The sequence below is a fragment of the Ixodes scapularis genome, unplaced genomic scaffold, assembly GCF_016920785.2.
Source record: "Ixodes scapularis isolate PalLabHiFi unplaced genomic scaffold, ASM1692078v2 PGA_scaffold6__148_contigs__length_123643588, whole genome shotgun sequence".
Taxonomy (NCBI): domain Eukaryota; kingdom Metazoa; phylum Arthropoda; class Arachnida; order Ixodida; family Ixodidae; genus Ixodes; species Ixodes scapularis.
Genome location: NW_024609881.1, coordinates 109,828,862 through 109,854,650, shown reverse-complemented (window position 1 = coordinate 109,854,650; position 25,789 = coordinate 109,828,862). Strand labels below are relative to the sequence as shown.

General features: G+C 44.0%; 1 protein-coding gene across 1 annotated transcript in view; it reads left to right on the top strand.

The window, feature by feature from the left end:
* The window catches only part of LOC8035418 (guanylate cyclase 32E-like), a 191,897-nt gene that overhangs the window by 149,091 nt on the left and 17,017 nt on the right, over positions 1–25,789 (top strand). Inside the window, exons 8-18 of the mRNA XM_040216864.2 lie at positions 29–171; positions 2,156–2,255; positions 5,817–5,886; positions 7,967–8,084; positions 10,678–10,929; positions 13,705–13,809; positions 16,128–16,199; positions 16,921–17,089; positions 22,468–22,617; positions 23,666–23,843; positions 25,031–25,171. Coding sequence (XP_040072798.1) covers positions 29–171; positions 2,156–2,255; positions 5,817–5,886; positions 7,967–8,084; positions 10,678–10,929; positions 13,705–13,809; positions 16,128–16,199; positions 16,921–17,089; positions 22,468–22,617; positions 23,666–23,843; positions 25,031–25,171 — 1,498 coding nt within the window. The remainder of the gene's footprint in view (positions 1–28; positions 172–2,155; positions 2,256–5,816; positions 5,887–7,966; positions 8,085–10,677; positions 10,930–13,704; positions 13,810–16,127; positions 16,200–16,920; positions 17,090–22,467; positions 22,618–23,665; positions 23,844–25,030; positions 25,172–25,789) is intronic.

Below are 25,789 nucleotides of genomic sequence, written 5' to 3'. Positions count from 1 at the left end.
ATTCGAACGCTGCTTGCTTCCGTCGCAGGTGCACTGGGCTTCGACATCCGGGTGGACGAGAACGGGGATGCCGAAGGGAACTACACGGTGCTGGCCTTCTCTAAGCCGGACGACGAGCAGCTCACGCCAGTGGGACGCTTCACCTTGGCTGAGAACACGAGCTCACTGCCCGTAGGTCATGCGCCCTAAACGAACGTCCGGTGCCATTTATACGGAAAAACATTGGCCGAAAGCAACGTCACTAGAATTACCTAGTTGGGAAACTGCCATAGAGCCTGCTTTAAAAAAGTGGTCCCAATCCGTATTCGAGAACCGAGCTAATGGCGATCACAACGCCGTTTTTTCCGCAGCGTCCACTCCGGGAACTGCACGACTGCACGTCGAGTCGGGCAAGGGCCGGTGGCGCCATCTCGCAGGGCCATCACGCAGTAGCTATGGAAAGCAACTTTCATGTTTCAACGCGACGCTAAAGGGTGGCGCTGTTTTCGTATTTAGCTCGGTCTCGGTGGACGCCAGCGGCCCAGGTTTCAACGGTGGTTTTCCAACTGAGGGTTCTAGTAACGTTGGCCGAAGGGCTTAGCTTCTGCTCCGCTACGCTCTAGAGGCCCCCTTCACGCACTTCCGTCTGCTTACGACCGAGTTCTTGTGATCTCTTACGACGAGACGACATTAGAAAGACTGTATTCCAGAGAGTGTCCAACTTCTCGATCGGTGTCATGTGGTTTATGGACCGCGTTTTCAGTACGAGCTGCAAGGAGGTTACCGAACGCGTTGATCGTCTGCGAGCTTCTCTGCCCTTCCGCATGCTTTCCTCCTCGCCACAGGAATACGCAGCCCGTGCGCACTTGCGACCAATTGGCGCGGGGTGAGCGTCCGCCATTAAATTGCAAACGGTACCCATGGTTTGAGACGGATCTTCTACAATCTAGGCCCTCTAAACCAAACATTGGCACGCTGGCGCCATCTATGAGGTGACCCTGGCACTGTAATATGTACGGGGAGTAGCTCGACGAATGAGGGAGTTGAAAATTAGCTTGGATTCAGGTACGCTCCGCGCTGTGACACTCAGCACTACCTAAACATGATGTAGGCACGACGTTAACATGACGTAAGCACGGCGTAAGCATGCTTACGTCCTGTTCAGTGTTACAACGTGTTGTTTTTAGGAAATTCACCGATTTTCCAAGCGTAAGTGCAGCGCCTAGCCCTTCCAAGGGGTTTGTGGGAAAGTTAGCTATTCCAGATTTCTTGAACTGTACATGCACGGTCGCCGCCAACGTAAAAACACGCTAGGCGCAACCTATCCTGTCACGTTTTTTTTTGTTTTTTGTTTTTGTTTTGAGATTTGCTTTTGGGCTCTCTTATCGACTAAATACAATATATCGTTCCCTGTGAAGCACTAGTAAGATTCTAGAACTTTGCCATGCCATGCTTTCCTAAAGCTGAGAATCACTGTTTTCGCGGCAAGAAGTTTGGTTATCGTCGCGGAGCGTAATTTTTTCTCAATCCAGAGTAAGGGTTTGACCTCCACTGCTGGTGAAAGCACGTGCAATGCCAAACGTCTCTGCATTACGAAAATGAAAACATAGCCGCGTGGGTAGCACGTGCACTACACATAGTGATTGAAAACAGAAGCTCGCCTAGCGAGCTTCTCATCGTGAATATAAAACAAGTGGACTTCCCGATAACACGACATAGCACGTTACGTTGATCTAGGTTCGTCATGGTCTGATAAGCGTAAACAGCACAAGATGGTGGAGAAAAATCACCCCATTTATTGAATGTCCCACCCGCGGTTGCTATACTTCGTTTCAGATTAAGTCCAGACCCAGACGATGCTACAAGCGCGAGCTCTGGGCTTTCAGCGACCCTGCCAAGCTTGCGCGTTCGTGTAGAGCAAGCACTGTTCAGGGTTACATGCTCGCGCTCAAAGCATCGAGTGCGTCTGAACTTAAGCTGAAACTACAGGGGCTCAAACAAAGTATAGGCTGTCGATATCATCAAAAAGATAGCCCGACATTTCTTTCTTCTTTTCTGGCACTATGACTTAAAAAAAGAGTTCCGTTGTAGGATGCGTTTGTAAGTATTAATCTGTTTTGGCGTCGCTTGCTACTTCTTCTGGTCAAATCCGTACAACACTCTTCTAATGATCCAGGAGTTTAAGCCAGAGCGGCCCATTGCGTGGCTGGGCGGGGGACCTCCAGTCAGCGAGCCCAAGTGCGGATTCAAGAAAGACAAATGTGTCTCCAAGCAAGGTAAGAATTGTACCACAGCTACTGTAGCGAAAAAATAGGTATAATTGCTTGATTATCCTCAAACACCTATAGACATCTGGAGGAAAGCTTGCTGGAAACAATGTAAAATAATCCGGTCTTAAGGGTGCCTTTGTTCTTCAATTTAAATCAATCCGCTAAGCATTGTCATATGTATACGTCTGGAGTGTAGAGGTTCCAGTGCCCCAGTCGGGACCCAGAAACCACGTCAGAAAAGCGCTTAACTTGGGTTCAAGCTTGGCGATCCTATCTGTCTATTATGGGCCTAGTACGGTTTTGCTCCAAAACGTTAGATAGTGCCACGGCACTTTTTTTTTTCGGCCTTTCTATGGCTTTTCTTTGACTCGGTACACAGTTGCTTATCTCTGCCCAAAATGGCACGCCTATGGCCTATCAACCAAATTACAAGCAGTTAAGCCTATATTTGGCACTTGTTTAGAAATTTAGATCCAAAATCTACCACAACCAAACGACCAGAAGTGATGCCTACATCTAGCACTTGTTTTTGGTCATTTAGACTCGAAAATGCCAGATGACAGCCTAACTACCAGCAGTAAGGCCTAATTTTGGAACGCAATTGTTTGGCGAAGTTGAGCCAGTATACCAAGACTCTGGCCGAATAAGGTCCAGTTTGGCTCTACCTCGGCATCTTCCGACTTTTGAAAACCCTAGTCAAGCGGGCACGTTGAAGGCCTTCAGTGAACCAGCGCACGCCGAAAAGCGCAAGATCTCGAGATAACTCGGCGACTTTTTAAGAGAGTTTGTTATGAAGGTCTTTAACGCGCCCGTCTGACTGGGGTGTCAGACACTAAATTCCCATACCAAAACCAAATTTTAGCCAAAAGAACTGTGCTATCTGGGGAATATGAAACGACCTAATTGGGAGTGCAGAAACCAGCAACACCTCGTGCGACTGATTGTTGGAACACTATGCGTTACTTATCACTGCGTTCGCAGCTGTCGTCGAACTAAAAAAAAAAAGCAGAAGCGGGCAAACTTTCATGTTTAGTGGGACGAACCAGCATCCGTAGAGGCCGTAAAAAAGGATAACTTAGAGAAAGAAAAATAAAAACAAATTTGGATGGCTAGTAGACTAGTGTTTGCTTTAAAAAATGTTTCACAATTTATAATCACTGTCTAGATTGTGCATTTTTTACTGCAAATAATATAGCGAATGAAAGTGATCTAAGATCGCACCGAGATAGTTTTTAGAAACTTATGTATGATTTAAGAGAGATTTAACATGAGCTCTGTGGGTCAGACTATGTGTCTGCAGTATATGCTTGGGCTTTGGCAAGAAAAACGTTTAAAGCGGTTTGACATGATGCGACGACATTCGCGCTAACTTTTTTAAACATTGACACACGCGGATGACTGAAAGTGAAAACAAGTCGAGACTAGAAAAAAATAAACGTTATAGAAAGGCCGATGCAGAATTTAATTTTTTCCGGCCTTGAGATAAACCAACCAGTTATTTTCCAAAACACATAGTGTACCTTAGAAACATCTAAATTGTTTTATATCTAGCAGTAGCCAATGATGGGCTTGTGAAGTCGTAATATAAAGATTTTAAATGCGCTTTAGGGGCCTTGTAATTACTTTTGAATCATTTTCAAAAATAATTCAGGTGATCCTTACAAGATGTACGCCAAATTCCCAATATGAGAAAAAAGAACAAAAACGCACATATTTGGGAGTCAAGAACCTACGTGAATGTATTTTTATATATCTTGTGCTCGTTACAACATTTGTTCAATATACATCATTCGCATACGTCCGTTTTTGTCCCTTGGCGTTATATGTTCTCGCTCTTATGGCTGACGAACGACATGTGAATATTTCATTGTATTATCTGCATGTTACTTCACTTTAGTATGTAAAAAAAGAAAATAAATTTTCCTTTATTATTTATGCGTATATCTGTTCAACTTTACCAATAAAAAATGCCTGATAAGTCATGCACAATTAACTGTTACATTTACGTCAAAGACGTCGCAGTTAGGGAGATTTTGGAAAATTAGATGTAAAAAGATTAAGAGTTAATTCATCTGTTGCAGATTAATCTCTTCCCAATACATCATACTCCGGGGTGAAATATTTTATTTCCATTGTTGTGATGCTATTTAAAGGGGCCCTGCAATGACTTTTTGACTGGTTTTTAATTTGCACTGAACCTGAGCGTACTGAACGCCGTAACTTAATCAAAATATTATTTTCTCAAATTTCGCTTTATTTTAAAAGTTATACGCAAATTAGAATTACAAAAACAAGCAGAAATAACCTCCTTGATGACGTCGTAGGTCCTGGCTTGAGTGGCCGTGAACTAGAGGAGGAGTAGTGAGCTCATCGAGCGCTCACGGCTGCCGCACTCCGTGTCGACGGCTCGAGAGGGCGCCACTAAAGCACGTGTTGGATAGGCTGTATGAAGCGGGCGGCGAGGGCAGCTCGCATTGCATTTGCTGCGCGACTAAACACTAATTCGGCGTAACACTTCATTGGCCACAAACAACAGCAAACACGGGGTAAAGGTCAGCTCAGAACGGGAGCCACTTCGCGCTGACGCACCGACAAATCGCCAAATCGCCAGCAGTGCCCGCGCCGAAGACCTTCGGAACGCTGGGAACCGGTCGGATTCTCGAGCCGGTATACGACCGCAGCGCTGCCGCGTACATCCGGGACCTTTCTACGCTCCTCGTTCGTCGTAGCCTTATCCCACTAGTTCTTTCTAGTATGCGCCGTTTTTTCCGCCGCTTGGTGGCGGGTATGTCGACGGGTCATTTCTTGTTTCCGTACTTTCTAAACTGCATTTGTTTCTTTTCTGATCTAAAATAGTGAGCAAAAACTACTTTCATACATAATTGGAACGCTTCGCGACACTTATATTTTGTATCTCGACTAAAAAAAAAGCTTTTAGCGGCTTTGACCAGTGGCAAGCACAGGACCAAAGACGTCACATTTTACGCGCTTTCGGTACCGCGGGTCGCCCTCGTCGGTGGAGGAGGTTTCCGCGTCGTCCGGTTAAAATATGACGCACTGATATTTAGTTACTCTCTCCGTGCACGCTGGTTTGCCCGAACCCCAAGAGACGTGGAAACCGCAAAAAAGGTAGACGCTTAAATATGATTGCAGGGCCCCTTTAAATAATTACTCGAGAAAAGCCTTTTTATGGACTTTCATTTTTTTTTTATTTAAGCACTACTGGCTGCAATGTTTTACAGCGGAGCTGTTAAGGGCTAGTTTCTTCAGTATCGTGTCCCCCGCAAAGGAATGAAGACATCATACCTTGGACACCTACCGCCATCTATGAGCAACGGCGGCATGCCAAGTATCTGGTTGCCGCTGTCGCTCATAGATGGCGGCAGCCTTTCCGCTCTGGCTTGGCGACTTCCGGCCGGCCATTACTTTCCATTGTACAGCTTCGCTTGTCTCCCTTTTTTACCAGACTGGAAAGGCTGAAAGCTTTTGTTTTGTTTTTTTGCGTGCGTTTGTACGTCCAAAAGGTATAATCGAAATCTCTGACATCAAATTTTCGCGCTCTTTCAGATTGGAGGATCTTGGTCATCTGTGTCACATGCGCCTGTGTTTTTCTGGTGTTCGGAATTTTCGCATTCAGGTGTGTTTGAGATCTTTCCTGGCTACAGCAAATAACCCATACAAAACACAACAAACAATAAATTGTATATAAACATATTCGGCAGAAATCTGCCTGGTTGGGTGAGAATTCCAAGTCCAAAAATCGTAGCTCCAACTAATTCTCGAAAGGAAATTTGACGTTTCGAAACCAACTTGGTTTCTTCTTCTCTCGCTCTAAAAACGAGACGTGATGATTTTTGTAGTCACCGCAATTAACGTAGGTCCTTTTCTTTAAATTTAGTAAAAAATATTACTTTTTTTTTTTTTACTTTTCCCGGTGCGTTGTTTTTTAGGCTCCCAAAAAATATACCTTTTGAATAGGGGTGTGTGAATACCGAATAGTACCTTTCGAATCGAATACCGAATCGAATCAAGAAAAAAAACCCGAATATCGAATCGAATATCGAATAGTGATTTTATTCGTAGGAATTTTTCAAAGTGTGGTGCGAATGCGATTATTATATGTGCAGAGTATGCGCCTGTGCAGAATATACGTCTTGTACAAAACAAAAGCCAAAATGTAAAAAAGTTCCGGTGAAAAAAAATAAATAAATAAAAGCAGTTGCTGTTGAACGTTGGGCACTAAAGATCCAATTTTATGGTGCAAACATAATCTATCTACCCTAAACGTCACAAAAAAAAAAAAAGTTACAGCCACGCGTGCCTTTTTTTCTCTTTAAAAACGCAACCTAACACCGCAACTTTTTTTTTTTTTTTAATATTTGTATATCTCAGAAAAGGGGCATTTTGCGATAGTTGGTCTCCATTTTAAGGAAAAAAAATGGCACCTGGGATTTGATTTCACATAAATAAATAGACAAGTGTTAAATCTGAGTAAACAGCAACGAGGTAAGCTGGCTTAAACAATAGAATCTAAAGTAAGAAAAGAAAACGTGGTTAGGTGGCGCAAGTCACTGTCCAACTGCCGCTACGCATCCATTTTTTCCGTTTATCTATCCTGTTTTAGAGAGCCTTGATTTATAAGAGGGAGCAACCGAAACTGAAACCACAGAGACGGCTCCATCGCAGATTGATCGTGAATACGCATGTGTTGTGCTGTCGCGTGGAAAGAAGGCGAACAAACAGAAGAGCGACGACGCCTGCCCTGCCTGCCCGAACCCGACCGACGCTTTTGTCTTTTCGGCACCTTCTCGCAGTTCGTAATTCAAACGCGGCTATCGAGCTGTTGGAAACCCTCTCAAATCTAGGCACACTATTTTTCCGTTCCGTTTCTTCCGCGCCAACCAAGCCTAATTCTTTTCACGAGTGAAGCCCCTCGTTTCAAATTGAAGCGCCGATGTAAAACACACTTGGGCCGCACTCGCAGAAATCGGCTACTGCACCACCGCACGATCACAGAAAGAAAGCCAAAGTTACCACGTCGGCGAAACCAACCGAGTTGTCGTTCTGATTCGGAATCAGAATTTGCGGTTCCAAAAGAACGACGGCGATAACTCGGTTGGTTTCGCCGGCGTGGTAACGTTGGTTTTCTTTCTGTGATCGTGCAGTGGTGCAGTAGCCGATTTCTATGAGTGCGGCAAGTGTGTTTTACATCGGCGCTTCAATTTGAAACGAGGAGTTTTACTCGTGAAAAGAATTAGGCTTGGCGCGGAATTCCGGCTTCCCAACAATTCCTCTCTGGAAGCAGCGCAAGCGGGATGTTTCAGTTGTGATTCAAGGGTAGATTGTGTCATGATCGTGAGTAAATCTTCGTGCTATAAAGTTTGTGGCGTTCGTTACTTTTCTGTTTTCTAACCTGTGCGTTAGATTTTTGTGGAATGGTAGGACCAAGAGGTGTTTCTCGCATGGTCTGTCTAACATCACGGCGCTTACATCGGGAGAAAAACTGCTTGTTTGCTCCACGCCCACCGTGCGTCTTTGGCCGAATATATGGAATATTCGAGTAACCGAATACTAGGAATTCGATTCGCGAATCGAATTATTCGGGAACTTTCTATTCGATTCGAATTCGTATATTCGAGTATTCGCACACCCCTACTTTTGAAGGAAAATGCCCGACATCTCGCATTAATATCTTCTAATCCGAATGCTTCTCGTAGGCACTACCACTACGAGTACAAGCTTGCAAGACTGCTCTGGAAAGTCGACATGGAAGACGTCATCACTCTGCGAACAAACTCAGAGTACAGCCTGCAGAACATCAAGAACACGATAAACGTGAGTCTACATTCCAAATCACGAACCGCACAGTGGAGATAGCACCGCAGTAAATTGTAACGTCTTACGTGTCCGACATGTTGACACTGCGCCATTGAGAGACGCTAGAGATCTATACTCAAAGAATGTGCGTCTTTAGCTGTAGCTGAAGACAACAACAAAAAAAAGTACATGTTTTTTTTTTTTTTTTTTTTATTCATTTAAGCTTAACAGATTTGCTTTAAAAAAGCCGTGAAAGCTACACTTGTGCGGTTCGGGCAGGTGATTTATACGGCCAAGGGGACGTAGTGTAGGGGAGTAACCATAACGATGAGTCGGCTAAATAAGTAAAATATGTTAATCAACGTTTTATTAGTGAAAGTAGTCACATGGCTCCAATTAGAATCTAGCTGAGCGCCGTCTAAAACCACTGAATCAGTCATTTCTTAGAAATATTTTGAGTGCGTGGGAAGCGTAGTAGTGCACTTAAGGGGCCCCTCGTACAACAGGTACAAGGCTGAGGCGCTGATAAGAGACGGAAAAATCGCGCGGTCTCGTTGTCGCACCGGTAGCCTCGCTGCCGCTGCTCGAGTAGTTACTTTAGCGAACTGCTTCCCTTCGCACGCGCTCATAGTCTGAAAATTACCGATTTAGTGGTACTTGATGACGCTCAGCAGGTTTCCGATTGGAACCATATACGTTTATTTTCACTACTTAAAAAGTTAGTTAACAAATTTTGGTTAAATAGCAAACTGATCGTTACGATTAGCCTCCTTGGCCGTATAACTCACCTGCAAAAACCGAATAAGTATCGCCTTTCACGCCTTTTTTCTTTTAAACAAGCATGACCTGTTTATATTGCATAGCAGATACCCGCTAATTTTTTTTTTTTGAAGTGTAAAAAACACCGCGATAATGCACTTTTGGTGTTGTGCGATCGGCTCTAGCGGATAGTAGAGTGGGTGGCAGTGGGACTTAAATCGAGACGGAGCGTAGTATATATAGTGTTTAACATATAAGAAAAAACAAAAAAAACGGGAAGCAATAAATTGTTGAAGTTCGTGTCAGTGCCTGTTTACGTATCCAAAAGAAAAAAGACATAAAAGAAGGCCTTTGACCTTTGAAGTTGTTTACGCTCCTCTAGAATCGTGATGCATTGAGACGGAAGAAGAAAAAAATATATTAACCGAGTGTAAGACGTTGATACAGAGCAAATCGTTTAAACGTCGATAAAAATCAATCGTTCATACTTATTGATGCTTGCAGTGTTTATTTTTTTTCTTCTTTTTTTATGACAGCATAGAGTTTGATTGATACGAAAACGCGCTTTGGATCATGCTGCAGCCGTGCACAAGCTGCCTTGAACATACTTCGTAAAATGCAGGTTATATCACGCGGAGTGCCGTCAGGCGTCGACACGCTTGCGCTTGTGTGAAGACTGTGACTTGTACATATACGGTTGTCGGCTGTATATAAATTTAAGTCAGGGCAAGAAGACTGGAAGTGTGTAGCATAAGATATTTACCTGAATTTCTACACGAGAATGTTGGGAATGTAGGTGTACGGGAAGTACAGGTTTAAATGTGCAGCTCACAAAGTGGGTACCTACTTGTTTCTCCTGTGCTGGTCAAGACTTGTATTTCTATTCCGCTTGACGGGAATTAACATCTAATATGTGTCAACAGCAAAAAGAAGAAGTGGCGCAATTACAATCTTCATCTCTAGGAACAAAAGCATAAGAAAGGGTGATGTCAATTCGTACCCTTGTTGCACGCGGCACTTTAATTACCACGAGAACAAATACTGTCACTGAGTCACGAAATGTCGGTCCAAATATTGTGTAGCTGCATCCCAGTGGGTAGCCGTTATTCAAGAAGATTAATTAAGTCGCTTACAGTAAAATAACAACAATGCATCTCTTTCGAATGCTCAGTCGCACACCCACACGCTGCCTTTTTACGTGCTTTAGCTGCCTGTGCCCGCTCAAACTCGCGACACGCAATCGAATGTAGGAATCGCGCACTGGAGGCGGGACAACTGGAAGTCCATTCTCCCGTTCTTACCCTGACAGTGAATACAGAAAGCATTCTACACATACGAAACTTCCGCGAGTCGGTGCTTCGAAGCGTGGACACGCCGTACAATTCGTGGTGTTGATTCTTGATGAGCAAACTTCATTTAATATCAATAATTTCATTAGGTACCAGTGAAGACGCTTTAGTCATTTTAATCAGCGTCAAACATTCAGCTGGACGGAGAGGACGGTGGCTGAGTGTATATACGCACAACATCTTGGAGCACGTGAAGCGAACGCTGGCGCTACAGAAGCCAGCAATACCGGGCTCAATCCCCACCCTGGCCAGTTTCGATCCTGATGAGCATTATACCGCCATGCTGTTGTGTATTACTATTGCGTTATGCATGTTAAAGACCATAGGCTAGCAGTGGCGCCGTATTGGCCAAATGTCTTATCTACGCCGAAAACATCAAGCAAACATTAGTGCAAATAGCTTCCACGTGTCTAAGCATATCAAGAAGTAAGAACTTACTTTATGTTTACCAGAGCCATTCAAATGAGTGTTTCACCATAAATTCAGAAATGTGCGCGTTACAGTACCAGGGCTTCGACGTGACGCGCCTTGGATTCGCCTTCCCCGACGAGCACCAGCTGCGGAAGTTTGACCGGAGGCTACACGGTCCACACCACAAGGGTTCCTCGTCGGTCCAGGACCACGACACCGGAGCAAACTCAGCCGGCAGGGCACGACCACGGGTCGGGTTCTACAAGGGCAACGTGGTTTTCATAAAACCCATTTTCAAGAAGAGCATCGACCTGACACGAAGCATCCGCAAGGAGCTCATTGAGGTAGACACGAGCTTGTTTTCGCATAATTCGCACTTCTTTATTGTACTTGAGACCTTAGCTTCTTTACAGCCAGTTTAAGAGTTTAAGAACAGCGTACGCAAACGCTTTGCGTACACAGCGAAATAACGTCGTCTCCTTACGGCAATCCAAAACATGGTTTGGGCTCGGCGCAGACGCACTGGTGACGACTCCACGACTTTTCGTATTCAAGGCTTTTGCGTACGCTAATCTAAAACTCTCCATTACGGTGCCTCAAACGCGTCTCCGACGGGTGTGTTTGTCGTTCTCTTCCGTCCGTGCATCGTAATGCCCGAGTCCCACTAGAGCGACAAACAAAAATAACCAACACGGACAAGAATGCAACACATGCTGCCTGCTCGCGATGGTACCTTCGGCAGACGTTTAGTCCTTCGGTGCTCGTGAAGTAAGCACGAGTGATTGCAAGCCTGCCAAAGATACCCTCGCGTGCATGATGCACGTGTTTGAGCATAGCCTTCTTTATTCTACGAAGCCTGCCCAATCGCGAAAAAATCTGGTTTGAGACTTGTCGCTGTCGGTTGGTTCTCTTTGTCGCTCTAGTGGGACTCGGGCATAAGTACTCCCAAACCGGCACCAATAAGTGACGTCACAAAAAAATCTGGAGTGTCCTGCTGTCGGCGTCCCAACACGCGACTGCCGAATACTCCGTAAATGTCAATCTGGGGCCTTAATCTAGACACTTGGCGGAAAAGTTAGCGAGAAATTTGGCGGCTATGATTGGCAGGCGCCAAGGTCAAGTGTGGCGTTGGCCAACCGCGGCCGCCAGATTTCTCGCCGTCATTTTCGCCAAGCATCCAGCTTAGGGCCCCTGGAGGGCGACCTTCTGCACAGCAGGCGTCTGCCATATCCACCACCGCTGCTCCAACACCGCCAGGATCGCGACCGACGACAACACGACACTTATATGACGTCATCACCCTACCGAAAACAAAAACAATATAAACTGGATTATGGAACCAAAAATCTAACTGGATTTCTTTGCTGGAAACCTGCAAGCAAAAGCTTCAACAAATGTGCAGATTGGTGAATACCCCGCCCTCCGCGACTCAATGCAACAAGAAGCACGGACAGCAGTTTGTTAAGTGCAGGAAGGAGGTGGTTTATACCATCCCTTTTTCGTGTGGCGGGGAGTATATAGGGCAGACCGGGAGGTGCCTAAATGACCGCCTGAGGGAACACTCGCGGGAGGTGAACGAACCCCCCGACGACTCCATGCACCCAATAGTTGTACACCGCATGACGTGCGACGGTTGTTCGCCCAGATACGAAGGTACGCGCGTATTGGGAGGACACCGGCAGAGGTTTGGCAGGGAAGTCGCCGAATCGTACGCCATCAAGAGATCGGTAACTAACGTCGCCTCGGCCTCTCTGGCCCTTTCCGAGCGGGAGATGAAATTCCTCCGTCCCGAACTGGGCGGAGGGGACCAGAGACCTTGAGGGAAGGCCGCGAATAACCCGTTTCTTCCCCTCCTCCTTTTTTCACCCCCCCCCCCTTTTCCCTCTCTGCTCCCTCCCCAGAACCTGCTCGATGGCCGTTGTTTGAACGGAGACGAAATAAATGTCGTTGTGAGTTGAAAGAGTTGTATCGTCTGTTTGCGTCCCGAATTTGTGTTTATTCTTTCCGGTTGCTTAACTGAAATCCAGTTTGCCGACCATTTTCTGAAAACTGGATGTCAGGTTTGCAGCAAGAAATCCAATTAGATTGTCTGTTCCATACTCCAGTTCATACTGCTTTTTACTGTAAAGCAAACACAAATCAATGCATCAACATTTTGGCCAAAACCCCGAGACTAAGGGGGGGGGGGGGGGGGGGGGAGGTTATCAATGGATTACTTTTTTTTTTTTTTTTTGACGCCGGAAATACACTGGTCGGAAACGCCTTCGTGGCACCATTTCGCTATTCGCAGCTTAACGAACGCAGGACTGGCGGGTCTCTAGTTTCTTATTTTCACTCAACAAACGAAATTGGAGCATTCGCTGTTAAGAATTTTGAAAAGCGAATCACGAATCAGGCGGCATGAACATAATAAACCACGACCTGTGTGTGTTCCTTAAGATTTTTATTGACTAAAGCAATCCTCATAATACGATACATGGAACCTGGCCACTTTGTTAAGCCAATATAGGTATTATTTAAGCCAACATAGGTATTATTCAGTGACAGCTTAAAGAAGCATAAAGCGTAGTCAGTTTCGAGCACCCTATGATAACTCCTCTGACAATAAAATTGCTGCATTTTCAAATAAGAACTCCCAAGAACAAATCATGAGTTGAGAGGCATATCAATATAATAAGGTACACCCGTGAGCGATATGAAGGTGAACAGCCCTCTTCTTGTTTTTGACGCTCCTTCAAGTTCTGGAACAAGCTCTGTTACAGAAGAGGGCTAGAACGCAAAGTTTAGACCCCCAAGCCACGTACCATTTGAAACGTGGAGAGTTAATATAGTTTTCGGGAGCCGTAAAACAGGCAAGAAACCAGGTAAGGTGTTCACCGTCACATTGCCGGCGGCTGTACGCACCACATTTCTTGAGCTCTCAGTGGTCTTGAGAATTCTTGTAATAGAAAAACATCTGATCTGCCCACTTTATGTTTTCTTTTTAAGTCAATGTAATACATAGGGCTAACACGAATGTACATCATGGGAAACACAGCGAAGGAAAAAAAACGCCGAATAGCAGTAACGAAGGGCATCGCGGCGTAACCCAAGAGTTCGTTAATCCGGTTATGTCGCAGGTGCGGGAGATGCGGCACGAGAACATCACTCCTTTCATCGGAGCCTGTGTCGATCCTCCCAACATTTGCATTTTGACCGTCTTCAGCGCAAGGGGAAGCCTTGAGGTTCGTTGCACGCTAGCGTGAAGATATAATTTTGAACCCTTGCTCTAAGACGTCGCTTTTATGTGTTTTTTTTTCTTGTCAATTGCGATTGAACACGCGAAAAAGCTGCAACACGAAGGTATACAAAATATTGCCGCACCCTCAATTTTTGTTTTATAAGCATATGCAAATTATGTTAATTAACCTTGTGATATAAAGCGTATATTAATAGCTGGTTTGTTGCTAAGGTCAAGGGTGCAACCTCCTAATCTTATACATGCAACAGGGACGGCTTGCTAAAGCATAATCCTATCAGTGAGAAAGAAAACGCTACCAAAGTTACAGCGCACGAGGGAAGGGCACGTGAAGTTGAGTCTTAAGTACTCGCACGCCTCATGCTCTAGAGGCTTTTTTTTTTTTTTTCTAGTTATAACAAATAGGGGAACCTTGCTTGGAGAATTTCGAGTGGTTTTGAAGCGCTTTTTTGTTGGTATCCTTTGGCACCTGGAAGAACGCACTCGCATTTATCGCTCCAAAAGCGCTAGCATGGAGCGCTTTTGGACCGCTCGAAATTCGCAAAGAGAATTGTTAACAAAAATCCGCCCTGGTCTTCAACATTTTTCACAGCGGAGCTCTTAAAGGGGTCATGAAACGATTTTCCTACTTCTTCCTCCTTAGCTTTAATCCTCAACTCAAATGCGAATTGTGAAATACGTGGTCGTGACATTCCTTCGGCACCGGTGCGATGACTCGTAGCTTCCACCGTGCTTTTTATGCACACCATAGAACTTGTCATTCCCCAGTGACAGTAAGTTCCGTCAGGGCACTCATTGGCCACGAACGCGAATCCAAATATTCGTCGACGGATTGATTGTTGACGAGCGCATACGTCCAAGTGACGCAGTTCTCGTGTCCAATGCGTAAGCTGGACTCTGCTGACGTCAGTTTGGCGCCGGTGACGCGCTTTCGCAACCGCGGATGTATCATAGTGAAAAGGCGGAGAGCTTTTGAAGGCAAGAAGGTACAAAATAGTCCGCTATATTTTCAAATGTTCATACCGAAAAGCTGGCTTTTGACTTCCTAGCCTCTTTCTTTTGGCCAGCCGAACGATATGCGATTAGTAAAGTCCCAATTTAAAATCATTCATCCCAACACAAAATTCGTTTCATGGCTCCTTTAAAGGGGTACTCCGCCGATTTTTGAGCTACCTCAACTAACTATATTTTCTGACTCCCAGGCCTTTACCCTTTCTGGAATGCTATTTAATATCGTGAAATTCATAAAAGTTATTGCGAAATCGGCAAATGAAAATGATGCAAAAACAGACATTCAAATATACCCGCCCTTTTCAGGGCCGTGACGTCAGTGGAAGTTCAGCTTGCCAGTCGGGCGAGCAGTCTAAAAAATAGAATATGCCAATTATTTGTTCCGTGCTGGAGCGCGGGGACTGGAGCGAGCTTCCAAGGCATTCATTTGACACCATGAAACTGCTTCAAATCAGTTGGGAACAAATTCTACAGTCCAAAGAGTGAACCCCTGCACTTCCAATGACGTCACTTTTTCATTGTTGCCAGTAGAGACTTTCAGTTTGAAAAACACGGTGAGGACCAAAATTGTAAATTCAATAACTTCGTGAAAAAAAATTATTTTGACCTAATATTTGGGATACTATTTTAGTGATGTTGTTTGGCGAGTTTAGCAAAATTTCAAGCAAATCGGGGACCATGAAGAAATCGGCGGAGTACCCCTTTAAGGGCTAGGTTCCCCAGGATCGTGTCCGTGTATGTCGACACAAACCTATTTGGACAGCTACCGCCATCTATAAGCGACGGCGGCAAGCACACAACCAGTATGGTTTCCGCCGTCGCTCGTAGATGGCGCCAACTTTTCCAGCTATAATAGAAGAATGGATAGTTGGGCGCGTTGGTGGGAATTCATCGTAGGAAACAGCGCAAAAAACACACGACGACGAAGCAGAAGCACACAGTGCATCGAGTACAGCTCCGCTGGTCTTCCTTCTTCACAAGAGTGGAAAGGCTGATTTTTTTTTAAAGTAGTTGGTCTAATATAGCTCTTCCAAGAAGTTTTAGTTTGATAACTTACCTTAAATTGAGTTACTCGCGAAATAACCACTCTGGGTGTAGAGTACAGTATTGGATTTTTTGGCTGACCCTCTCAGTTAAACCTTACTGCCACTCCCCAGTAATATCATTATCAAGTTTTTTTTTTGTTTTTTTTTTTAAATCAGCTCGTGCTAGAATATGCTTCATTTAAACCCATTTCCTTGAAGTATTCAGAGGAATTTGCATTTTGCATCCTATTTCTGTAACTTTACCCAGGATGTTCTGCGGAATGAAGACTTGGATTTGGACAGCATGTTCGTTTCATCACTGGTGGCGGACTTGATAAAGGTATGGTTACCTGAAAGTAATGCAATCGTATATAAATACGCAGTACGGCTTGTAGAAGAAATTTGTCCAGAACAATATTCTGTTAGAGAAAAGGCCATCTTAGTACCACATAAATAAAAAAAAACATATGGAGACAAGACCTATGCAAAAATATACACAAACATTATGCACTCATTCTACGATTTTCACTTCTTGAATTACCTGAAAAGTTCACTTCCCAAAACAGATACGTTTGTTTTTAACATTTGAATCATTCAATTACCAAGGATCCAGTCCAATTTTGGAAAAATAGCTTAAGCGTAGTAACATTCAACAGCAAGACTTTGCGCAGTGAGATTTGTCAAGGGAAGTAAGATTTGGGAAAGTACAGAGGGTAATATCTATATTAGGAAACTGTGTACTGTGCAACTATTGAAGAACTACGCTTTAACAGTGATCAAGACATTCGTATAAAGGTTTAATAAAAACCTCTCTAGTGCTCTAATAAAAATTAAAAATGAAATCCGGTTCATAATTGTTATTATATATTGAGTTTGAACAGTGTAGATTTAATAGCAAAATCAACTTTGGGGGCTCACAAACGCTGAGATATTCCGTATTCAAGCAAATTCTATACACAATTGGTTTCTGTAACAAAGAATGCGAAATTGACGCCAATGTTTTATTTGGCTCGAGTACAATCTGGATTTTAAAATGTTTCTTTTTATGTAAAATTTCCCAGGGCATGATCTACATTCACGACAGCGAGATCGTGTCTCACGGGAACCTCCGCTCTTCCAACTGCCTGGTGGACTCGCGATGGGTGCTGCAGATTGCCGACTTCGGGCTGCACGAGTTCAGGGCTGCGCAGACCTGCGTCCCCCAGAAGGTCTCGGAAAACGCTTACAGAGGTAAAAGCGCGTCTTACCTTAAGCAGCCTCAAAAGGTCACGCATCATGGCAGAATATGGCAAGTTAACTTTTAACTTGCCATATCCCGCCATGGATATCGCAAGATATCAAGATATCAATAGCAATTTTAAATAATTACTAGATATTGTTCGCTTTCTTGCAGTCTTAATATTGTAATCGACTCGGTAATGTTTCACTCCATAGTCTAAAATTTTAATAATAATAATAATATTATTATTATTATTATCCTTACCAATTTGGGGATAGGAAAACAAATCCGTGTTTAGAACACCTCATAACAAACAATGCAGGTTGGGGCACGTTTGAACATTATTACAAAGAGGAAAATAATCTCACGCACCTCTGTGCTTTATCATGAAAACCAAGTCCCATTTTGTGACCAGTCTCAAATGAGAATTTTATTTCGTGCTTATACATTGACTGTTCCGCCAAAATAAGGAAAAATTGCAGATGGTTCTCGAAGATTAAAGTATTAGTAAGTAACCTTTGAGAGCATTGTTTATAAGTAGGGTTCTGCATTTTCGGAGTTCATTTTTGAACGAATTCGGGGTGTGTTGTTCAGAGTTTATATTTCTCGGACATGAAATTCGGAGTTTTACGAAGTTTTTGTTTATTAACTTTTTATCGTACACCGAATTCAGTTCTTCGGAATGTTAGCGTGATATTGATCTGTATTAAAGGTAATGTTGAAGTACAGAAATACAGTACAATCAACTACGGATACACTTTTATTACGCGGTCAATATTTTAAACATTTGCAGTGGGATTCGTGACTTCTTACAACTTGTAGTAAATGCAGGCACATTTTCCAACGTTGCATTCCCTCACTCCTTTCGACTTACAACGCGAAACAGGGAGAATGTTCTTTCCAGAAACTTTTCTGGATATGGGAAATTCCAGTACGTACAGCGCACAGTGTGAGAGGATGGGCCACACTTCTGCATGCATTTCCAGAACATTAGCGGTTCAACTGTTTCCTTCACAGTGTAGGCCTGATATGCGCAGAACTCTGTTTCTAACTCGGTAAAGTAATAATAATAATAATAATAATAATAAGTTTTATTTCTCATCAGTGATGAAGGGGAGGCCGGAGAAAAAAGCTGCAAAGGAACAGCTTGACGAGTCTCCGGCCCCCTACAGTGGCAAGACAGACGGCAGCAGAACAACGAACAAGTTATAAAACAGGGAAGGGAAATAAAGATTGAAATACAGTGGCTATACGGGTCATGCCCGTATGGCGCGACGAGAGTAACCAAATACTCTTACGTCTCGAACGTTCGAGGCAGTTCTGTTTTCACTTTCGGGTTAGCGATCTGCACTCGATACCGAACTTTCACGTCGTTATGTTGCAGGCTCTCCTCAATATATCTTTGGACATGTAGTCGGACTCCACATTTCGGCTACAGCATTGTAGTGCTGGCGAAACATGTGAACGGTGTGAGAGCGCTCTACCTCGTGAATCATGTTGAGCATGCAGTCTACTTGCCCTACAAAACTCATCACTGGGGCGTTGGTCTATTGACTTAGCAGTGCCTCAAGGCGCACAGCAAGTGGAGGATACACTTCATCCGCCAATGTCAATTCAGCTTCTAGTTGCTTGATTATGAACAGCACTTCGTTCCAGGTCTTTTTTAGGAACTTGAGTCTGATAAGCAGGTCATTCAGAGAGCTAGATGTCGTTACAAATGCTTCCAGCTTTTCACATTTCTTTTCTATTTGCCCCGTCCCTCTTCACAAATGCCAGAATAGCGCGCCAGTGGTCAAGAAAATCAGCATGTTCTTCGTGAAAAGAAAACCATCTAGATGGGGACTCAATAAACACTTTAGCTCAATGCTCATTTCGGCGCAGACGGAACCAAACTGACCGCGAAGTTTTCTTGAGTTATTCAGAAAAACAGGGAAATGAGCAACGAAGTCGTAAGCGCCCTTGAACTCCCCCCCCCCCCCCCCCCCCTCAACGATGCTCTTGAGAAGATGGCAAGGATCTTTGAAATTCAGAGCACGAAAATCTGTGCGTGACTGCTGCATGTCCCTGTGGAGTTTCTGCATGTGGGAAGCAGAGTCTGAACACAACACACAAAGACGTCACTTAGAGATCTGGCGAGGTTTTGAAGAACCTCTTGTACCAGCATCCGAATGGACACGGCACTGCACTGTTGTAGAATCTGTAAGTCTGCCATAAAGGTCCGGCGGCCAGATAGCTCGTCATCATAGAATGTCACTAGCACCACTGCTGGACGGCCACAGACCTCTGGCGTTTCGTCAATGCTTAGAGATATCGGGCGGTTCTTGATTGCTTTTTGACCACCTCGAGATGGCGCTCGCAGACCTCTGGTAGGAATTTTCGGTAGATTTGAATACTTGACGGCATTGTCCGTGCAGCTGGGCACTCCTCCCTGAACAGGCTACCAAGCGGCCAGTCCGTCTGATGGAGTGGTGACCTTGCTTGTCAAAGTGTTTGGCAGAACATGTGTGAGGTGTCATTAGCGTCCTCCCTGGTACTCCTTTTCTTTGTCATTCCTTTAGAGAGCCTTGGTTGGTAAGGCGAATTATGTAGGCAAAAAATTACGTTTTTCGAATTTAACAAAAAAGCCTTTTTATATGAAAACATTAAAAGCTCAGCTGCTCACAATACCCGATTAATTTGTCCGGAGAATTATATAGACGCTTTGCAGCAGCTGTGCATGGGTGCCGCCATAACCGACCTTCAGTTTTTTCTTCATCTTATTACATTTACTTCACTTCATCATAACCACAGCAGGGCAGGTCATTGCTATTTTAGGTTGTACTGCGTCCTTCTCCACAGCATTGGCCTCTGTGGAGGCTTGTCAACGCTCGTTCCAGTGGCTTGGCATATGGGAAAGACAAGAGAAGGTCAGCAATGGCGGCTGTAACTTTGCGCGTGTGTAAAGCGTCTATAGATGAATACCTTAACCTAAATGCACTCACCATGTCACGATACGCGGTTTCTTTAGCTGGATGCTCTGATTTGAATTCAGGTGATCTTCAATACGGAGGGCACCCTTTTCATTTGCCGTGCTGACTTGGACGCGGCAAAACTTGCAAATAATGATGTCGTTGCTGGCAGTCACTTCAGTATCTGATAATTCCCTGCGCAGGAAGCGTACGTTTCCTGCGCATAATGCAAATATACAAACAATATTTGAATTATTTTCGAATTTTTGTCGTCGGCACGGATCTCAAGAAAACGTGCGCAAATGTTCGATCTTCAAAAAAAAAAAAAAGAGGATCACCAAAGAAGGCGAAGTCTCGGGAAAAAAATATATATAACGAGTGGAAAATTCCAAGTGGAACTAGAGGGGAAGGTAAGACGTGTTTGTCCTTGGTTCACTGTCAGGTGAATTCTCTATCGTTTCCTAAAAAGAGGCCAAAAGGCATTCTTTGTAAAGCTTAGAAACAGCATTGAAACAAACAAAAGTAGAGAAACAAAAGAATCGGAAAAAAGTTTTCGTAATATTTCAAAATAAGAAGGCTTGTCGGGGTTTTCCTGAGTTCTTCGGATAATGAAACAACTGGACGCCCCGAAATTCGGAGGTTTTTGGATAAATCCGAATCGGCAATATTTTTACCGGCGAGTGTTTATCGGATTTATCAGAAAACGCAGAACCCTTTATAACCGACATAAAGACTCTGAGCTACCTTTTGGCACATTCATATGAAACATATCAGTTCCTTATTTTGAACTATGCTATTGGAGTAAATTATAAACAATTTGTGCCAAGTTAGCCCGATAGGGTCTAGGCCAAACAAAATGCCAAATATCTCCTTCATGTGAAATTATCAGATGTAATATTGAATAATATTGTTTTTAATACAAATAAAAAACGAATTAAACATGTTTAACCAAATATTTTTCTGTTCAAACAACAATTCAAGGTAAACAATTTATAGTGCTATACACAAGAACTTCACCGGTCACTTTCACTGAAATGTAATCAGGGGTATCTTGTTTTTACTTGCCAATTTTTTAGGAAATGTTTATATATAAAAACGGACGAGAGTGCAACGTAAAAAAAAAAACACCATTTTTTTTTATGGTGCAGAAGGTTTTTTTTTTTTTTTTTTTGAGTTCACTTGGTTGGAGACAGAACAGAGGATAATGATACAAGTGAGTGGAGAATAAATCATGCGTGAATTTCCAACCCCCGTGCACAGCATTCAAAGCAAGGGTTCAACGATACCATTTACATTCGGCCCATTTGCTCTTTTTAGATAACAACACTTGAAAAAAATAATTTTATTTAGCGGACGATCTGCAAACAGGACATGTACGCTTAAAGAAAAACGTCCTTGCGTGTTGAATAAATTATTTTGCTTTATTAAATCCTTTATTATCATGAAAAACACTGATTAAATATGCATGTTTGAGGACACTCAGTTGAGGTTGTTGTCCGTTTTTGTGAGCGGATTAAAATATTAAAAAATATATGAAACAAAACAATTTTTTTATTATTCTTTTTTGAAATTAGTACACGTTGTCACTTCACCATATTTTGCATTTTCGTGGCTTGTTGAAAAACATACTTTGATTGAATTTATTGATGTTTTTTCTTAGCGCTTCGGCCGAGTTTTCTGGAATAACTGGAAGTTATAAAGTGAGGCCGTGTAGGTCTTTACTTTGAGATGGACATTGAAGACCCTCGGTTAGGGGCGGTAACGCTCTATCCAAATCATCCTCATCAGTGAAAACATATATCGCCAAATTTAGAAGGCTAGCCTAATTGCCAGAAGCATAAGGAACTACGACATACGGATATAAACCTTTGACCTTTTCCATGTTTTTTTTTTTTTTTTTTTCAATTCTTGTCGTGTTTGGGCGCTTTCTCCAACAAACAATTTTCCTACAATGATCGAAAAATTGCAAAGTAGCTTACAAGAATGTACAGGGTTACTCAAAAAAAAATTAATAATAAAACCAGCAGGCAGACTTAAAATTTAAGAAAAAATCCCGCATAATATTTGACAGAGGAAGGATCAAATCTCTATTGTGCTCGAAGGTCTTTGGACTCTACATGATCCCCACTTTTTGCGAGACAAACATCAAAACGGCAGCTCGTGTTTTCTTTTTGTTTTGTTTTTTTCTCGTGACACGCGAGTTAAATTAGCACAGCTTAATATACGCAGGGTGGGGCAAGGCCCGACTTTCTTATTACCCCTTTGCTGCAGACGATGGCCCCTGAGGGTATTTTAAATAATTCAATAAATGACACTACTGCTTTAAACTTTCTCTGTTCACTGACGTGCGGAGAGTGTTTCCGTATTCTTCAACTTGTTTGAATACACTTTTTATAGCTTTTTCTAAGAGACGCTGCTAATTGGACATTCTTCGACGACAGGCCTGCTATGGCGTGCACCGGAACTGCTGCGGCTGATGAACCCGCCTGCGCGCGGAACCCAGAAGGGAGATGTGTACTCCTTCGGCATCATCCTTTTCGAGATCATCGGGAGGGCGGGGCCGTGGGGCTCTTCGGACCTCCCCACCAAATGTAAGTAATGTGTAGCAGGGTGGGGTGAACGAAGACATGCCCTAGAGGAGACTGGACGAACGGAGAGGACCTAAATGTAGGGTGTGGCAAAGTCCCGAGCCCGCAAAATCGTAACTATGAATCTGTAGCGGTCGTACAGTTTTGATAAGCAATGTAACGACATTTCATCAGGATATCTAGTTGTAGTTCTGGTTACGCCCCGATACTTTTTTTTTAATAAGTAAAATTGTTTTCAATTGCTACAATCAACCTGTTCTTACCATTTTAATATGATTGTAAGTACTGTTGCAACGCTACAAACGGTACTGTATTTTATGCTCTGTACGTCATTTGCGTGCTCTTTTCCAGTTCCATGATCCCAGGAAACGCGATCAGAAAGAGACGTCATGAAAAACATGTGGCGGCGTCCACGGCGCCGAAAGGAGTGCCAGTCTGTAGCTGTTTAAAACCGATTGTAGCAGACGACAGATGCGAACTTAAGGGGCGGAGGGTCCGCAGGTGAGCGGACAAGGGCAGACGAGAACCTGTGCCACCTTAACCACCACTATATTGCTCCACCTTAAAGGAGTCATGAAACGATATCGGGTTGGAATACTTGTTTGACGAAAGCGCAACGTCATGGTGTTCATCGTGTTTTTTGTACATTCGATCATTGCTAAACTAATCATGTGCAGGAAAGACCCAGAGACTTCTGCTTTTAGGATGTGTGTTCAATGTAATACGCGTTCGTGCTATCGACTCGGATCGAACATATAATAAACCGAAGTATAGATGGTGTTAGTTAGTCCCCCTCTCTCTCTCTGTTGCTCTCGTTCTGTCTCCCTCTCGCCAGTGTCGTGTGATAGAGTATGTGAGTTAAAAGAGAAGCCCATAGGAAGTTCTCATAATTCTTTTCGATCTTCGCGCTTATCCTTGTAAGAGTTTAGCATAATGTATATTCATCGGCGCTTTTAGACTCATGAAAAAAAAAAAAAGTGTCGCTGCTTTTGTGTGTGCGTGCGAGTTCCACAAAACAACGGTTTTTGCTCTTTGCCTCGCGCATGCGCAGATATCGTGGAGCGTGTGCGGGTGAGGGACGAAAGGCCCCCGTTCCGTCCGCCCGTCCAGCAGCTGGTGTGTGCCGACTACGTGCTGCGCTGCATGCAGGACTGCTGGGACGAGAACCCGGACAACCGGCCCGACTTCCGCTTCGTCAACGTCAAGCTCAGGCAGATGCAGGCCGGGCTGTGAGCACGCTTCGCAACTCTGCGCCCGCAACACGGAAAAAAACAAACTATTGGCATGGATAGCACCACGTTGCGTTTTTCACACAGCGTGGTGTGCACTGAACACAACGCCCGTGGACAAGATTTTTGACGTCGCCTTTCTCGACGTAGCGTCTTCAATTTCCGCTTGACGGATTTAACGCGATCCCCTACCGAACGTTGATGCAAGGTTCGGCAACTTCGGTCAAGCGCTGCGCCAGGAATACGAAGAAATAATTTGTTTCCGTCGTTCCCACGGGTTTAGTTTTCACACTAGCCGCTAGAAACGACGTCGTTGGATCTCCTCTACAATACTCTTTCTCACATTATGACAGAGAGCAGCAGGCGCTACGAGCCGATCCCAACCAATCCACCGCTGCGAACATGTCACGTGACTGTACGCTCCCTTCGCGTCGCAGGTCGAAGGTCGACGGTCAGCTGACACTCACATATTATTAGATTGGTTTAAATGGTTTGAAGTGCTGCACGTGTTTCACCCTACAGTAAAACGGAGTACAGCATATTCTCCACCATGCATGGAAGTTTGCGCCAAAACGGAAAGAATTCGGTGCTGTCGTCACTTGTGGGACCGACCGCGTAGTTGAGAAAACTAACAGAACTCTGTCGTCACTGAAATAGCTCTTCAAGGTACGTAGAGCTACACTGTTAGCGGAAACAAGCCATCGCCAGTTTTTCGGTTTCTTTTGTTGGAATCTCATCAAAACTCGTGTGGTGGGAGGTGCTCGTTCGGGGCACTAACCTAAGCGGAAGAATTTGCTGCCCGCCGATATCCTGTTCAAGGTTCAAGTAGAACTCGTAAAAGCACTAACGGTGTAGTTTGGTGTACTCTCAATAATTTCGGTAAAACAGTTTAGTTTACCGCTCATAGCCCTGTCTGCTTTGGGAGATTATGAATAGATTGAATTAATGAGTTACAACAAAAAAGTGGGAGAAGGATAGAGGAGTAGAGGCGTGCTTTAGTTTAATACTCTACTTATTTAGCGCCATATTGGTTAATTAATAACTTGCTGTTCTTTCGTGCTTTTCTCGAATGGTGCACTGTACCTTTGAAGTTTTATTAAACGTCAGCCTTATAATCATAAATAATATGACTGAACATGTCTTCTTTTACTTAATATATCGAAGCACGTACATTCTGTTTGTTGCAGGAAGCCCAATATATTTGACAACATGATAGCGATGATGGAAAAATACGCGTACAACCTCGAAAGCCTCGTTCAAGAAAGAACGATGCAACTCATGGAGGAAAAGAAGAAGACCGAGAACCTCCTGTTGCGGATGCTTCCCAAGTAAGAGCAACTGCATCCTCCTTACATTGTATACGTCAGAATAGTGGAAATTGTTCATGGCTCCCTGCTGAGAGTGTACAGTCTTCGTCAAAAGTCTAGAGCCCACGACGCGACTGCTCGGAGCGGGTGTGCTCCTTTACCACGACGCCTGAAACGCGTCTCCATCTAATTTACTTATCGCATCCAAAAAAAAAAAAAAAAACAATCCTCTGATTTTTGTTTGATGACGTCATAAAAATGTCAACCTGTCGTCAGCCGCGATTTTTCTGGCGTAAACAACAGCGGTGGTGCGTGTGGCAGGCGCCTCTTTTGCTGCAGTCACTCTTCATAATAATAGTCCACTGAAACTTCAGTCAGAAGTTGGAACACCATGACGATAGCGCAACCGATTGCAGAACTCCTACTCGCAACCGCCAGAATCGCGACGTCTGACAGGATGACACAGCGCCTTTTGTGATGTCGCTTGTTGCCACTTGGGATTACCTTCGATGCATAGGCTTACTACGATGCCTAACCTTGCTAAACAGACGAGTCGAAGACGCATTCCAGGCACCCTACCCATGCGGCTGCGCTGCTCTCGTCGGCAATTGACGATTTGCAGATCCCAGCGCGCCACCT